At 37.2% G+C, this 17,867-nt stretch overlaps 1 protein-coding gene and 1 non-coding gene across 3 annotated transcripts in view; one reads left to right on the top strand and one right to left on the bottom strand.

Moving 5' to 3' along the window:
* The window catches only part of LOC137926671 (NBAS subunit of NRZ tethering complex-like), a 43,264-nt gene that overhangs the window by 21,059 nt on the left and 4,338 nt on the right, over positions 1-17,867 (top strand). The window contains exons 23-36 of one of the 2 annotated variants that reach the window (XM_068770344.1): positions 1,667-1,799; positions 2,752-2,994; positions 3,883-4,000; positions 4,089-4,183; positions 5,377-5,594; positions 6,206-6,417; positions 7,331-7,518; positions 8,863-9,018; positions 9,749-9,909; positions 11,209-11,396; positions 12,210-12,343; positions 13,974-14,063; positions 15,016-15,144; positions 16,000-16,173. In XM_068770344.1, the coding sequence (XP_068626445.1) occupies positions 1,667-1,799; positions 2,752-2,994; positions 3,883-4,000; positions 4,089-4,183; positions 5,377-5,594; positions 6,206-6,417; positions 7,331-7,518; positions 8,863-9,018; positions 9,749-9,909; positions 11,209-11,396; positions 12,210-12,343; positions 13,974-14,063; positions 15,016-15,144; positions 16,000-16,173 (2,239 nt within the window). Of the gene's footprint in view, positions 1-1,666; positions 1,800-2,751; positions 2,995-3,882; positions 4,001-4,073; positions 4,184-5,376; positions 5,595-6,205; positions 6,418-7,330; positions 7,519-8,862; positions 9,019-9,748; positions 9,910-11,208; positions 11,397-12,209; positions 12,344-13,973; positions 14,064-15,015; positions 15,145-15,999; positions 16,174-17,867 lie in introns of both variants that reach the window. The other variant, XM_068770343.1, reaches the window with a different exon arrangement.
* On the bottom strand, positions 8,246-8,318 carry TRNAF-GAA (transfer RNA phenylalanine (anticodon GAA)). The gene has a single exon. It is a non-coding gene; the product is annotated as a tRNA-Phe (tRNA).

Genomic DNA, 17,867 nt, shown 5'->3' with positions numbered 1-17,867 from the left:
TCGCCCATACGGAACCCGGGTTTTTATTACAAAAATGCTTTCCATACCAAGCCAACACTACAGCTTTACTAAATTATTTGTATTTGATATATTTAATATGTAAAAAAATATATAACATTTGACTCAAGTCGCTCGACAAACTATAAATCCTCTTCATCTATACCAAGGATTTATCTTCGAGATGGAATTACAAATGAATAGGTTCGTAGAGTGATAGCCTAGCGGTAAGGAATGGTTCAATTCCCGGTATACAATTTTATACCACTGCGATCGTTACCCCCATATACCAAGCGTGGCGATTATTGTATATCTCCACCATAGATACTTTTTGGGAGGCATATGCTTTGTAGAAGACGTCGTTGGGCTTATACACCAACACCTCACTTTGCGTCGTGGTTAAGTTAAAAAAAAACACGACGCAAATTGAAACGCCGCAAAGTGAATTAGGATTTTCTATAGTAAACCATGTAAAGATCAAAGACACGTTCGAGGGTTACGAAAATACAACTTTTTTAAAAAAAAATTAACAAAGCAACATTTGTAAAACAGAGATAATATAACTCTGCTTTTCGTAATCAGACGAACACGATAAAATTTATGTAAATTTATTATTCTCTTTTAAAAAAGCACAATACACTACATTACAACACACTACGTAATTGAAACTGAACTCCGGAATTAGCAAAACAAAGTGAAAATAAAACTATATTAAAATTGCGTTGATTTTTAGTTAGGTAATCCCTGAGTATTGATGTCATGGCGCATTTAGAAACAAAGTATTGCTATCTTTTGAAAACAAAAAAAAAATTAAAAACTCGAACCCAAAACAACGCAACCTCGAAAATCTAACGACGCACAGTGAAAATTATTACTAATTAAGCAGCGACTCAACTAAAAAAAAAAACGAAACGACGCAAAGCGAGATATTGGTGTACGTCGAGATTCGTTGCACGAAAGTAATCGACATAGCACAGCGGGTTAGAGATTTACAGAGAGAGTGGGCAAGTTACATAGTGCGCTGAACAAATGGTCGCTAGGGCCCACAGGTTCTGGAGTAGAAACCTCGGATCAGCAAGCGAAGCGTAGGAAGTGACAAAGTGGACAGAAGATCTTGTCGTAGTCGCGGGAAGATGCTGGAAGCAACCAGGGGGCCTATGTCCAGCAGTGGAAGTCTTGTGGCTGAAATGATGAATGATGATGTTTAATATTAATTCAAAGGAGAGATAAGTAAGAAAAGGACCAGTATTTAGCCACTTCCAGGAGTTATGTTACACCGATTATTGCCAAACACAGAATCCTTGTTGACTCTGTGAAGATCCTGAAGATGCCCAGTGGAGGGGTGAAACACGCGTTCGGCGTTGGTAGTTGTGTAATTCGCATTGTTTGTCGCATGCGAATTTGTCAGCAGGCTGGCGGGCGGTGCATTTTGTTGCACGACTACCACTGCATGTGCGGAAGTGGCTAAATATTGGTCCTTTTCTTACTTAGGATGGACTTCCGCAACATAACGCCTGATTCTATAAAATATCAAGAGAGAGATGTTAGGCGGAATTTTATTTTCATTTTAAATTATATTAAAGTATGAATATACGGTAAATGTTTTATATTTCCGACAGATGCATATAAATAGAATTAAATTTACTTAAGTTTTTTTTCGCCGTTCCAGTTCGTCTCTGTGAGAACAGGCTGTCTTTGATAGAGCAGTGTTTGACGTTGAATCAAAACGCGTACCTTGCCGGGGACAAGCTATTGAAGCTAGCCAAGCTGCTCCGTATCGCAGGGGATGACGACGCAAGGCGGTGAGCATTTTACCGTTCTTTTAAGTAATATTATGATTTAGATTTTTTTTAATCTGTTTAAAAAAATGTAGGTGTAGTTGGATCAAAACACATTTCACGTGCAGATATTTAACCATTCATTTTCAAGATTTTCTACTTTAAATCACATATAAACAACCCATATTTATTTAAATATAAAATGTAATTATATTTGAATATAAAATTTATATATATAAAATTTAATATAAAAGTTACCGTGTAAAAAACGATTCTATTGTGTTACTTTATAGGTGTCGCAACATTAAAAATTTTAGGTATACAACATTCAAAAAATATCAGACCGCATCGAATCAAAATAAAATTATATATCGCATATACCTTGTAGTCTTCTATCATTTGATAAGAAGAAGTAAAATCTCACATCAATACACACAATATAATTAAAGAGTTTTTAGTCGATCGAAATTTGTGTAACTTGGTTTGTGACACATTTACATGATTTACATTATAATTTAAGCATCCTATATTCTTAAATTTCATTTAAAAATTGCAACTGTTAAGTTTCGGATTGACTTTAACCCAGTAAATCAGAATTCCGAGCCTGTGACTGCTGAGCTTTTTATAATGATTTTTACATAGGGTGTACCATATATTCATTCACTATATATAATGATTGTCTGTAGGTTTAAAAGCTCCAAAGGTGTGAAGGTACAGCTTAATTCTTGCCAAATGTAATAACTTCTTTAATTAACATTATACACTTATACACCCAAGTGTACCAGATATAAAATGAAATAAATATTTTTATAATACTACAATCGGACATACAAAACAGTTTCCAAGATAAAGCTAAAGACAAAAACTTGCACTGAAAACAGATAATGTAAAAAATCATTATTTAATATTAAGAAAAATGTTTTATCAGGTACGAAAGATATATTTTTAATTAAGTCTGTATGTGTGTCTTTTGCAGCGAAGGTCTCGTGCTTCACCTGGTGGGCCAGCAGGCTCTAAACGCTGACCCACCTGGGTTTGCGGTAGCAGTTGATGTGTCGCATCGACTGGCGGCGTTGCGCTACGCCCCCGCCGCAGATCTGCTGTCGGCCGTCGCTGCGCGTGCGCACGCCCACGCAGACATCAACGCACGACGCGCGCTACTAGCAGCCTCGGCAGCTTACACAGAGCCTGCTCTACTGGAAGACGTGCTAGGGGCAAGGTATTTACACAATTCAGTCTTGGCATCATTATTGTCAGTTTTTCATTGATGATGTAGAAGATATTAAATCTAAAAACTTTCAGTAAACTTAACCTAAATCAGACTTAAACCCACGATGAAGTGGCAACTACTCCTTTGCTATCGCTTAGTAATGGTGACGAGACGTCAGACAAAAAAATCCCGGCCTTCTTAGAGACCCATCGTTGAATACCACAGGGAAGGTGAGGGAAAGAAACAATAAAGCCACCTTTAGGATAAGACTATTGTAATCCGTACGTTCATTTCATCTCACCGCACACCAGCTTCAGTGAAAGATGCAATAAAGCAAGAAACACACATTTAATCCAAAATAATTTTATTGCCTTAATTACCCCACCTGCTTAGATATTTCGGCGGTTGTTACAATATAACCATCATCATATTAACTGTAAGACGATCACTGATGGACACAAGCATCTCTCATAGATTTTTTCAATAATACGTGTTGATATTTGCTGCAATGGTATCAGTGTATAGCTTCTTCTCCCGTTGTTGCTGTAAGAACCGGCTAAGGGGACAATATTCGCGATGGGCAACATCTCACGAAGATTGTTAGTCAAAAATCTGCTCTCAACCAACTCTTATATCCAGCGGGGCGTGATTTGGCACATATGGAGGAAATCATAAATATTAACTAATCGACTACAGTACAGAGTACAGTCAGCAAGAAATCAAGTCACTTCTATTATCTATCTTCTTATATACGTAACGTTTTAGATGTTTTCGTTTTTTTTTATTTTTCTTTGATATGTACCTATCGTTTAAAATTACATTTTTTATTCTCTTGTTAATTGGACCTTTTTGTCATGTAAATGTATTTAACAATTACGATTTCACTCATTTTCACAGGTTGTATCTGGAAATGGAGTGTCTGCAGCAAGCAGCAGGATTAACATTCAGGGACCCCAACAAATTCCTGTCGCATTGGACCTCCGCCGAGGATGACTTCGCCGATGCCGTTACAACAGTGAGTTTCATTCCACCAGTTTTATTCACCTATTCATCTATTTTCGCACTGTTTTACTCAACGGGAATGAAAGTGCTCTATGTTCCAGCCGACGATCGAACAGAAAGATCTGATGGTGCCGGTACAAAAGCCTCCCGCGTTCGACGTACTTGTCAATACGTTCCAAGAGAAATTTAACTTCAAGTAAGTGTATTAATATATTCATCACCATTCATTATTCGCTCACCATATTCCGATGAATAGAGGTAGACCTCCTGTGGAGCCAACAGACTTTGGGATTGAAAAGTTTTTTGAGTGGCGCCCAAGAGCTGGTAGACGTGGCGTGGGGCGACCCTCCATTAGGTGGACCGAGGAATCAAGGTCGCGGGAAGTCGCTGAAACATCATCGTTATATCAGCTGATAGATGATGTTGCCATATTCATTGTACTAAATAATAAACCTCCTTTTCGTGCTACCGGCTCTGTCGGATATATAATAAGTTGATATGCGCGCGTTCGCCGATGCCGTCTAACGATATCGCCTTTGGGCGCGCTCGGTTTTAAACCTGCAGCTAGTCGAAAAAGCATCACGACGCCGTGAGGCCACGCTCTCGCAATTTAATTACGTAAAAGTTAACGCTTACGGATTTCTGTTTATTTCTTCGTTCTCTCTGTACTGTTCTACTTCTACTCCTTCGTAACCTTCTGTTATGCTTCTGTGTCGTGTACTTGAACTATAATAAACTTAGACTTATAAATGTAGTATTTCTTTAATACGCAACGTACTACAATGGCGACCGCACGCCCACGGCATTAGTCCCCGCCAAAGATTGTTATTATGACTGGGTTTTGTGCTGCCCGTATCCAGCGACTTTCCACGACCTTGATTCCTCGGTCCACCTAATGGGGGTCGCCCCACGCCGCGCTACCAGCTCTTGGGCGCCACTCAAAAAACTTTTCGACCCCAAAGGCTGTTGACTCTACAGGAGGTCTGCCTCTATTCATCAGAATATTGTGAGCGATTAATGAATAATGTTATCAGCGTGAACATTATCGGAATTTAATAAATTTGTTGGGTTTTCGTGAAAAAGTTGTCAAAACATAAACACTTATTAGCGCCGATTTTTTTTCTCTTTTTGATAAGTGTATCAAGATGCGATTCCGGGAAAGAACCTTTTTGGTGTAAGAAGGGTTTGTGATTGTAATAATTTATGGTTCAAACATGCATATGAATACAGGTATACCTTTAGAATTGCCGATTTTTAAATAGTAGTGTTTTATAATTTCGCGTTCTATATGCATGTATGTGCGTATGCACCTTATTTTTAGTTAAATTATATATCTAATAGATATTCAAGTGGATTATAAGTTTTTAAATGAGGATTACGTATATAAAGCGACGGTGAGGAGAGCCAGACGTCGACGGAGCGCGCGGTTCACTGCCAGGAGTTCTACCGCTGCCTGTACCCGGAGCACAGCGTGTGCGGCTCGCAGTTTGGATACGACCGGTTCTCGGTGCGTGCCGGGCCGGGCGGCGTGGGTCGCGCGCTGCTCTCCTGGTACTACACGCACGCCCTGCTGGAGGACGCGAACATACTCCAGCTCGAGTATGACGGTGCGTACAGTGCTACACAGCTCTATGATTGCCTGGTACTACACTCGACAGCTACGTAAAGCTGTTAATCTTGTCTCAGAGATTATGAAGCGTAATGGAGGTCATCGGAGAAGATTTTTTTTTTCATTATTACCACTATTTCAGCCGTGGAACATCCTTAGATTTTCAATAAGACCAGTTGGACGCGGCCTGCATCCAGCATTTTCTCATCACTTTGACAAGGTCATCTGCCCACCTTGTGGATGAACATCCTATGGTGCCCAATTCAGAACCTTCAGGTTCCAGCGGTAGTTTGTTTTGAGTTCTACGACCTGTCTAACAACATTTCACCTTATTACTCCTCTGGATTATTTCGTTTACTTTATTTGGTCTAGGTGTTTCCTTTGATATTAGATCTCATAGAGAAATCCTGAGCATAGCCCTCTCTAGTACTAACAGTTTTTAGTTATATAATGTTTTGCTAATATATATGTTAAATCCTTCTCAAAAAAAATATATCCTTGTCATCCTTTTCAGACTTAACGTTAATTTATGGGACAATGTAGCATGTGAACATCCCAATTCTTATTATATCGATTCAGTAAATACTCAGTTATATAATTTCCGAACAGTGCTTCAGAAGTGCGTCGAAGAAATCATATATAAAGACACTCCGCTCAGCGTGGCCTGCCTACTGCGCCTGACGCAAGACTGTTCAGAGTCACGGCGGTCTGCGCTCGCGCAACTCTCCTCAGCTGCAGTCAGCGCCATCCTCTACGCCGTCCTCCTAAAGTGCAACTCCCCGGAACTCCGTGACAACGTCTATCTGGCTGAACCGCGAGAGGTACCATTACCTGTACCAATTAAAAATATAGAACGTAGAGTCGGGCATGTGTTGCCAGATGTGTTATTACGGAAATAGGGTAATAAATCGGTATTAGTATAAATTTTGAAATTCAGACATGTTTATTCCTGGTTGTTGATTTCTAAAACCATAACAGTATTTATATATTTAATAACTTATCATATTTTTTTTATATAACGGCAAACTTAATGCCGAAGGCATTCTCTGCCGGTTAACCGTTTGAGCAGTGCAGAGATAAATTGAAAAGGTAGAGAAAACTAGTTAATATCATTAAATACTAGAAATAGAATAATTTTTTAACAAAACCTGTACCATAAACGTATACCATAACGTTTTTTTAAACTTAGGAAAATTTACAAAAACTTGTTATAATGCATTACAAAGTCCAAATGTACAAAATCATAGAACAAAACTGAAAATCAGTTACAACATATCACTAGCTGGGGGTTTACAACATATCACTAGGGGGGTTTCGGAGTGATTATCAATATTGGTAGAAGTTGGTTTTATTTATATTTGTATATAATGGTACATATAAGAGATTTCCTCCTTTGTACTGACTGATCACGACATCTTTAGAACCATAAAACTTAGAGGCCTCAAATTTCGTAGGAATATTCCTTTCGCTGAACAGAAGTCAGCTAAGATCACTACATTACAAAAAAGCCAAGCAATTTGGTTGAAGGCGAGTTCTTTAAAAAAAGTGCATTATTTCAAGCAACATGTAAAAAAAAATTTGGATTTTATAAAACTTCACCCAATAAAGTCCGTGCAGGCTACGCGAAGTAGGCGGGAAACCACGAGTAATGCTATCAAAATGAACCTACAGTTTAGTTTTTTTGTACGCCGTTAGATGGCGCAGTTTTAAGTTAGTTTCATTGTTAACGGATAGATGGCGCGCAGAACACTACAACAGAACAACGCGACTGAAGAACAGATGGCGGTGGTGCGCGCTTGCGTGCAGCGCCTCGCGTTGGCGCGCGACGTTGCCATCCTGCGGGAATTCGGCATCAACGTGAACGCGCTCCTGTTTGGCGCAGACTCCGACTACCGTCGCGAGATCATATACAGAATGGCAGAGTAAATATACATTTTTCATTTCAGCGGCAGCACATAACCGTTCACAAAGCTTTATTATATGTATATATATATATATATATATATATATAGTGTGTGTGTGCGATGAATGTTGAATATTTAAAAAGATTGAAAAAAAAAGACAGTTACCGTTGGAAAGAATATATTGCATAAGGTCGTAGAACTTGATACCACAATGGACAAACCACTTAATTATTATTTGCTGTATTATTTCTATATGGACGACGTCGGCAATGAAATGATCGTAGAATGAAGTATAGAATATTTGAAATATAGAAAATCTTTCGTGGAGCAAGAGAGCGAGTAAGATGAATTACTAAATCTGGTAGTACAAATGGGACGACATGTTATACCTATTTGTACTCAGGAATACTGCAAGGGTAATTTTTAATTCGGCCATATTACTCGTCCTAATCGCTTTCTTATTAAATAAAATACCTATAGGCAAATAATACATCTTACAATGACGCTCTGCATGCAACATTGTAAAAAAATGTGAATAATAAATATTTGTATATATGATTTATTTATGTCTTTATTAAGATGAGGATAAAGTTATATAAAATTTTAACTAAATTATTCTTATTAATACAATAATGAAAAAATTTAAAAATATATTATAATTTAAAAATATTTTTTCACGATAAAATACCAAAAATCAATGAATTATTAATTTTCCTATTTATTATAAAAATAGAAAAAAAATAGTTGCCGAAACCCGGGATCGAACCAGGGACCTTTAGATCTTCAGTCTAACGCTCTCCCAACTGAGCTATTTCGGCAATACAAAAGATATTGAATTTAATGATTAGATGTCACGTTCTTATCATATAACTTTTTTGTTAAAAAATTATTTTCGTTCGTTAAATAAATATTTATTATTATGATATGAAGTCGATTGTATAGTGGAATATTAGAAAAAAATCGAAATAGCATTGAAAAAATTTTAATTATTTTTTAACACGGTTAATTATAAACGCTCTTCTCAAAGTCTCCGATCGTCTTTCCCTATCTGACTCGGCGCATATGTGAGACGAGGATTTTTTTTTTTAAATTCAAACTTTGCATCATTTGTAAATAAATAAGTGTTGTATAATTTTTTTTTAAATAATTTGTACACATTTCTCTACACCATTTTGTTTTAAATTTGCAGTAAAATTATATTTTCTTGTATACACTAAGCGCCAAATTTTCAAACTACAGCACTGCCCTAACTTTAGAAACGATTTAGTTCATGATCTATTCCAACGATATAAAAGCAGGATAACCTAAATGTTGAAGAATTTTGGAGTAACCAGTATAATAATGGCATGTGCGTGTACGCAGGAGTACGGATGAGGCACAGGTGCAGGCGGCGTGCACGATGGCGCGGCGGCATTCACTCGACGAGCTGGACGTGTGGCTCACGCACGCTGCGCACGCGAAGCCAACTGAACGCGCCCTGAACGCCTTGCCAGTAAACCAACGCGACGCACACCGACGGTAATGTACAGTGTGTCTATCATCCAATACTATATTATACTGGGTGATGGGTTATAGGTAAGCTATGATGTGGTTAAATCTATTTAACTTATATACAACTGTCATTAGGAAGGCAGGTATTATATTTCTAATTTGGTTGGGCTGTCGGGGATGCCGTCTTGACCCTATTGAGGAGATAAAAACCGAAACGGAAGTCTTGAAGGCTATATCATTAAAAAAAAATATTACCGACTGTTTTGAGAAGTGGAGAAAGCGTTGACAAAATTGTTTTGGAATAAATTAATAATAAAGAAAAGGACCAATATTTAGCCTCCACGGGGCATCTTCAGGAGTTATGTTACACCGATTAGTGCCAAACACAGAGTGAGCTTTGTGAGAGAGAATGTGTGAGTTTGGCACTAATCGGTGTAACATAACTCCTGAAGATGCCCCGTGGAGGGGTGAAACACGTGTTGAGTGAAATAACGGTGGCAGTTGTGTAATTCGCATTGTTTGCCGCATACGCATTTATCGGCGGGCTGGCGGACGGTGCACTTTGTTGCACGACTACCTACCGACTAAATATTGGTCCTTTTCTTACTTAGGATGGACTTCCGCAAGGTAACGCCTGATTCCATTAAATAAATTGATAATTTACATTTTATCACAGTTATTATTATTTGTGTTATATATTTATTACTATCGGAATGTATTATCGTCTATCTGTTTTAGAACGTTTTGAATGATACAGGGTGAAGGAGGCGCTATGGCCTTTGACCGCCGGCAGCGAGCACTCCGACCTGATCAGCGTGCTGACGCTACTGAAGCGCTTGGACGAGCGCGTGCAGCTGTACGGCCTGCCCGCCGCAGACCACATCAAGCTCCTCAAACGAGCGAAGGCCGCTTCTCCTGGTAACTACACCCAATACCCTCACTATCATCATATCAGCAGCTAGATCATCACGGCATTTTATTACTAGGCAGTACTACCGAAATTAATACAATATTTATTTATTTTAATAGAAATTATTGTAATAGAAATTGATAACTGAAGTGTTTGAGAATGTACGAAAGGAATGGAATGATTGAGAAAGGAAGATGAAATTGTAGAATGATAGAAGGAAAAAAAATGATATTGTGTACTATGAAAGACGAGAACGAAAATAAAAATTCAAGTGAAAAAATTATTAAGAAATACAAAACCCTGTTCCCAATTAAATAGGGGGTGGAAGGAGAGTTCTCAATTGCAGGGGCCAAAAAAAATTTAAAAACTATGCTACGGCGAATTTAATGCCGAAAGCATTCTTTGCCAGTTAACCGTTTGGCGGTGAAGAAATAAATTGATAAAGTAGATGAAACTAGTTAATGTCATAAAAAACGAAAATAAAATAAAATTGTGAAATCAAATTGAAAAGGAAAATAATCACATAAATATACCTTATATACTGTACTGTATAAATATACCATATGATATGTATTTAAATATCTACATATAATATTTATATAAATATAATAAGTAATAAAATCGAATTATCGCGATGTTTCCTTCAGCTTGTCAAGCGACAGCTATCGGAACCTTCACTTTAAATGTGCAGCGATTCCTGATCATCCTAATATCGAAGTGCAACGCGTTATTTAAAATTTTCTTAGGAGCTATTTATAACTTAAAACCTAGATATTCCTGAGATGTCTTTAAAGAAATTGGTATACTGGCCTTTGCTTTTAAATTCATTTTTAATAATGTTATAAAAGTATATAGATATATGATAAATACAAGATTTAAAAATAAAATCTTAAATTTCGTCTTCAAAAAGTTAACAAATTTTTCATGAGTCTGACTGTACGTATACATAATAAAGTTCCATAAGATATCTTAGAATTTCCTTTTCTTAGTTTTGAATCTAAAATTAAAAGTATATTATTAAATAAATCTCATTACAGCATTAAAGATATTTTAATTCATCGAAATGTGTGGATTGATTGACTCATTTACATGGTTAATATAACATATAAATAAAAAATTGGTAAATTTCTTTTAAAAGAGCAACTGTTGAGTTACCTTCCGGTTTTTCTTAACAGATCAGTATTCCCAGTCGGTGGTAGGTTACTACTTATAATGTTAAAATAAACAACGGTTTAAAAGTGCATGTAAATGCCTACCTGAATAGAGATATTATGGATTTCCACTTTTAAATATAAACCTTATTTTAGATTTGGACTACAAGTTGCTGTTGGAGCCGCCGAGCGCGGAAGAGTTCACGGATCATATCCTGAACGTAATCTCATCAGAGAACCTGGGCATGGTGACCAAGTTCCTGCGCAGCCTGCCGCCGACTTTCAAACTGCCTATACCCGTCAACTCCCTCTATATGCTCTGGCTTACGAAACTCTTCTTTAGTGTGAGTTGATTTTTTTATTAATTAATAAAAACATAAATACGTTACATCTCACTTCATATGTCGTTTCAGCTTATGGACATCTGCAAGGCCTTGGCATCCCCTATGGTACACCGAGGACGCTGCTGCCCATCCTCTAGAACCTTGTTTATGAGCAGTGTCATAAGATTGAATCCCAGGAATTGAACCCGCAACTTATGATCGAAAATCCCAATCCTATAACTCTGGGCTATGCTCAATGACAGTGTTGTTAATATAATATCCGATATAGTACACCCATAATAGATATAACAAATATTTTTAATGCACAACCTTTGATAGCTTGTATGGGTACTGATGTTGGAGTTTCTTCCGCCACTCCTGGTAAACAGACAGTACCAACCGACCAAGACGAGGTTCGGCCTCGGGAGTCTTAGTGTCCGGACCCTAAACGGGTGTTATCGAAGAGTGATAGACTAATCCGAAAACCTCTTTCAAGTGGCTCAAAAGCCTGGTCACTCTAAGAAGTCAGTGATTAAAGAGCTCGGCAGCCTACCAATACGGTGAAATGGTTTCCGAACGAGCAGAAGCTCTTCAGAGTGCCCTCGAGTTTTGCTATCTTAAAAGAGGTTTTAAAGCGCCCTCTGCGCACTGCCTGTGGTGGAAAAGATACAGCCTTCATATTAGATAAGCCTGTGTTATGAAGAACTATAAAACCTACTTAAACTGTTTCCAAACAAAATTAAATTAGTTGCATTCGTTGCCAGGGTTTTGACTTAGTTTTATGTGTTGATGTATTAAAACTATTTATAAACAAGTAGTGTCGTATAACGACAGGTGTCCGATAACACTACCAACAAGAAATGGATGCAGCAGTACCGGCAGTGCGCTAGTTACTTCTCCAAGCTGTCCAAGGACGACCTGCTGCGATTCATCGAGAGGACCTGCTTCGGCAAGGAAGCTATCACGAGGTTTGCAGTGACGACCCTTCTTGGGTCTTTCTTTTTCTCTGTTTATGTTAGTGCTGTTAGTCCTAGGGCTTTTACAGCTTCATCGGTACTGAGTTCTCGAAGCAGAAGGGTCCGTGAACTAGATGGGTCCATTCTGCCATATCCCTTGCATCATGATTAACTTTTCAGCTGTTTGAAGTCCACTGCTGGGCGTATGTATCTCAGCCTGTATCCAATGTCTTCCAGTTACCTTAATATGGGTAGACGTACAGTTTATAACACTTGTTTATCTCCAAATGCGACTGCTTGCATTTATATCTGTAATATGTAATTAATAATGATAAAATGATCAATATTTGTAATGATAAACTAATTTAAATACGCTGGATACAAGTTTTTTATTTAAATCTATAGGGCCTATGATGAGTTGATAATATAGCCCCTGATAGCTTGCGTACTATCAAAAGTTATAGTCTAGTCACATTGCAATAGAAAAAATAAATAAAACGTATTTCACAGATATGATTCCAGTTATTGGTTTATTCTTAATTACCTACGTAACTTAGATGACTTAATTTGTAAAGTTATCTGTTTAATACACTACATAAAAGTACTTTTAATAATGTAATTTTTTTATATCGATTTTACACATTTGACAGCTGATGACAGATGGATTAATTTACTCTGCATTTTGGGTTGAGAAAAGCGATGTTTATACTATTTTACTTGCATTTTCGTCTATCTTCAAGAATCTATAACGATGCTTTAAGAAAATATTTTATTAATTAACTGATATATGCTAGCTAAAGCATAAGTTTGTTCTGGGCATACCATCTGACGGTTTATTTTATGTAAATACGAAGGGAATTTTTATTATAGTGTATTATTTGGAGACATTTGAAATGGCAACATTGTAGTTTATAGATTTGATTTTCTGTGATATATGTTTGTCGTTTAAACCCATAGACGCAAACTGCAAGACGTAATCCTGTCCCAAAGATATCTATGAGGAGTATAACATAATCGCCACGCTTGGTAGACGGGTTGGCGATCACAGTATAGTATTATGGTACGCAGAGGACGCTGCAGCTCATCCTTTGGAAACTTATGAGCAGAGGCAATTCTATACAATTAATATACAAACAATTAATGGAATCAGGCGTTACCTTGCGGAAGTCCATCCTAAGTAAGAAAAGGACCAATATTTAGCCACTTCCGCACATGCAGTGGTAGTCGTGCAACAAAGTGCACCGCCCGCTAGCCCGCTGATAAATGCGCATGCAGCAAACAATGCGAATTACACAACTGCCACCGTCAAATCACTCAACACGTGTTTCACCCCTCCACGGGACATCTTTAGGAGTTATGTTACACCGATTAGTGCCTAGACTCTGTGTTTGGCACTAATCGGTGTAACTAAATATTGGTCCTTTTCTTACTTAATACACAAACTATAAATTATCTAAGATTGTATTTCGAGAATCGAACCCATGGACTATACATTCGCAGGTACCACTGGGGTACCAAATAAAATCTCCACTGTTACAATGTTTACACCAACTCACTCAAGCACAAGGACGAACACGTATAAAAGGATATCCCGCAAATAGCATCCTAATGTTATGAATAATATAACTCTGTATATCACTAGGGTACCTCAAGGAACGAGGAGCTTGATGATTATGCAAGCGGTGGACTACTGTACACAGGAGGAAGAACAGGAAATTAAATCCACTAAAAAGTAAGTTTCATAAGTTAGCACTTATATGGTTTAAACATTCTTTAATATAAATATTAACATAAAATCAATTTACTCAACCTTGGAACTTGCCATCTATTTTATTTTTGATTTTACTCTGCTTCGCAAGGTGTGTCTTGGATTTCGCTAATTTTTGTTGAAATAACAATAATAATTGACACCAATAATTTGTTTCGATTTCCCAGCAGCTGACACAAGTTATATAAATTTAAATATTTAAATAATTCGACAATCAATCGGAGCCAAAAATAATCGTTCAAAGTGCCGCAGTTTGTCCACCCCTGTTATATACAGTCATCCTTGCCTTGCTAATAATGCCCGGGAGTTTTGAATGACAATATCACCTTTATGTATTGCGTCATGAGAGAAATTCTGAAAGGGCCTAATTTAATAAAAACTGCTACCAAATTGAGTCTCTCGATTTTACATCTTACAACTTGAAGTTAAAGTTCAAACACGTCTTAGCGAGCGCCAACAACAAACTCATTCATGTTATTTTTGTGATCATAAATGTCTTTATTAGGAGAAATAAATTTCTTAGCTGAAATATCCCTAAAAACCTTAATAATTTGTTTTTAATTACAATATTTCCATGAAAAAATGGTCTGTCTTGTGATATAAATATTTCATGTAAATCGTATAAAGGTGTTAACCGCGGCTCTACCATAACTATCGGACCAAATTATTATATATATATATATATATATATATATATATATATATATATATATATATATATATATATATATATATATTGATGGTAGTAACAACTGTAAAGCATATAAGTGTGGCCTAAGAAACTATAACATGAGAGCCTCCGTTGCAAGCGTTGACGGTGGAATAGAACGGCTGATACATTCTCCCCCGTCGCGGGTTACCTAAGGAACGGTACAGCGGTTTCGGTAGCTCTATAATGATTATAATATCCCTACAGTGAACAGCAGCAATGGTCGCAAGTGGGCCAGGAGTTGACCAGGTGGGCGCGCTTCCTGGACAACTTCCACTCTTCAACCGTGCAGGCGATCATCGATTCCAGCGAAATACCACGTGACCAGATATGGCCGTGAGTATCTTACTACCTCTATACTGATGTATACGCGGTATGTATTTACAGACTTTCTAAAAGTGAAAATAATATTTATTCATTCATTCATTCATTCATGTCAGTCCTTAGATATACTCTGCAAGGTATAGGCCTCCCCCATAGATCACCACGGCCTCGTCTAGGGACTTTCTTTGACATTAAGTATGTCGACGTCCCACCTAGTGTAAAGCCCCCATCGAGTAAGATATATATATACACTATTACCACGGATGAGAATATATATATAAGAGTACTCATGAATCATGACAACTTTATGGTATTTGTTAGGCAAGATTGAATAACTTAGAATGACTTTAATAACTTTAGATTCAAAGCTCACCCTTTGCGATGGATAGATCAGGTGAGGTTTCTAAAATTCGCTCAAACGAAGATAAATTGGCGGGCAAAGCAGAAGAATGCCCAAGGCACCATTTCATTCATACATTCATTTATGTCAACCAATAGACGCCTACTAAAAGGCACAGATTACCAAAATAATCGATTTTGTGAACGGAGCGCCATAGTCAGTTTAAAATATTTTTTGGTTACATGTTACACGTCTTGAAAGTAAATATATATTGTATTACTTTTTTAATAAATATTTTTTGTATATTTCTTTCTTGTGTAATTTTAATTTGTAGACTTTTTTAATTTGCACTAAATTTGTATGGTACCAATTTTTGATTTCCCTGGTGCGTTGAAAACTTTAAAAACAGTCTTGTGTACCGGTGAAGAAGAGGCGTACAACAAATCCATTAACTGATAGGTCTTTAAAATATACTAGTAGAATGCTTAAACACATTAAATCCTTTTGTGTTATTTTTTATTCCGTAGTGACTTGGAAATGAGCCACGGGGAGCCGGAGCGTGCGGCGACGGCTGCCGGGCGGCTGGTGATGCAGGGACTGCGCCCCTCCGCGCTCAACTCCCTGCTGCACTGCTTGAACGTCGATCTGCCTACGCAGCGCATCTTCGAGACCATTCTACAGAATAACGTCCACGATTTAGAGTAAGTATTATCATCACTATTATTTCACCCGTAGAACGTAGGCATCTTTAATAGGTTTCATTTAAGATCGATCTTTCATCGAACTTCCTCCAGTCGTTATCCGTTCTGCACACTATTTGGCCAATCTGACCGCCACTTTCGTTTTTCTATAGATTTCATTATTCCGATTTGGATTTTATAGATATAACCCGTGCATAGCTCTCTACATGGGTCATTGAGTGACTTATTGTAAACGTAATAAAACTCTAGATGAAAAAATGACAAGTGAATGTAACAAAATTACAAAAATATTAACTAAAAAAAGGAAACCATATAGCAGACAACCTTTGGATGGAGATTAGAGACATGAAGGAAAGGCAGTTTAGGGTGTACATAATTATTAAAAAATAGAATCATTAAAATATACTACATATTTCAAAGTGTAATACACATAACCATTCATATAAAATATATGCATATATGTATAGGTATTACATGGAAAAAGTATTATAAAATTTAATAATACTTAGTCTTGCCATAAATATTGTTATAAAGAAAAGCACGATTTTTTTTTTATACGTAACATTTATTCCTTTCATAGTGAGTTAGTTTAATACATCAATATATAACTATTAAAAATATACAATGTTTATTCGAAGTGGTCTCCATTGGCTGCAATACAGTCTTTTAAACGTTGAGGCCAGTTATCAATAGCAGCACGAACTCTTTCTAGAGGAAAATTCTTCACTGCCAACCGAATGGATCGTTTTAGGGACTCCAAATTATCATGGCGTTTAGAGCAAGCCTTACTCTCTAAAACTGACCATAAATCATAATCCAATGGATTTAGGTCAGGACTTGACGACGGCCAGTTTTCAGTGCTGATAAAGTCCGGAACGTTAGTTTTCAACCAAGATTGGGTGGATCGAGCTCTATGACCCGGTGCCGAGTCTTGTTGAAAGCACCATTCTTTGTTATTGAACATGGTGTTAGTTAAAGGCTTAACTACCGTCTCAAGAATGGTATTTTGATAAACTTGTGCCGACGTTTTAATACCTTTTTCACAAAAATATGGCTCAGTCACCCCTTCATAGCTAACACCCCACCAAACCATCACTGAAGTGGGATAATGCCCACGTTGTACTCTGTTTACTAATTGCGAAGCTTCTTTAGAGCTTCCAGCATAAATACGGTCATTTTGTTTATTAAAATACTGCTCAATTGTAAAAATTTTCTCATCCGTAAACAAAATTTTTTTGTGACCTCCCTTTGCGTACCGCTTAAGTAGTTGTTTGGATTTTACCACCCTATTCTTCTTTAAATTATCAGTTAAGAAGTGACCAGTACGTCTCTTATAGGCTGCAAGTCCTAAGTCATCTTTTAATATACGCGACATGGTTCTAGGAGCTATCTTCATCTCCCGAGATAAAATCTTTTGCTTACGGACAGGATTTCTTCGAATTCTTTCCCTAACTGCTTTAATCACCTTTTTCACACGAACGGTACGTGGACGGCCAGATCTTTTTCTGTCACAAACAGAGGAGGTATCATTGTACCTATCAATAGCCCAGTAAACAAACATTTGACTAATACCAAGCGGGTGGAGGGTTTTAAAAATTGCACTTTTCTCCATACCTACTTTATGTAAGGCAATCACAGCGATTCGGTTCTCTTTATCACCCCACTCCATTTTAATATAACAAAATATTTAACAA

This window comes from Battus philenor, unplaced genomic scaffold (assembly GCF_028537555.1).
Source record: "Battus philenor isolate CCGP_79_NKW_IND1 unplaced genomic scaffold, ilBatPhil1.0.hap1 SCAF_3, whole genome shotgun sequence".
Lineage (NCBI taxonomy): Eukaryota > Metazoa > Arthropoda > Insecta > Lepidoptera > Papilionidae > Battus > Battus philenor.
The sequence above is the reverse complement of the archived record's forward strand: the minus strand, read 5'-3'. Positions and strand labels throughout refer to the sequence as shown.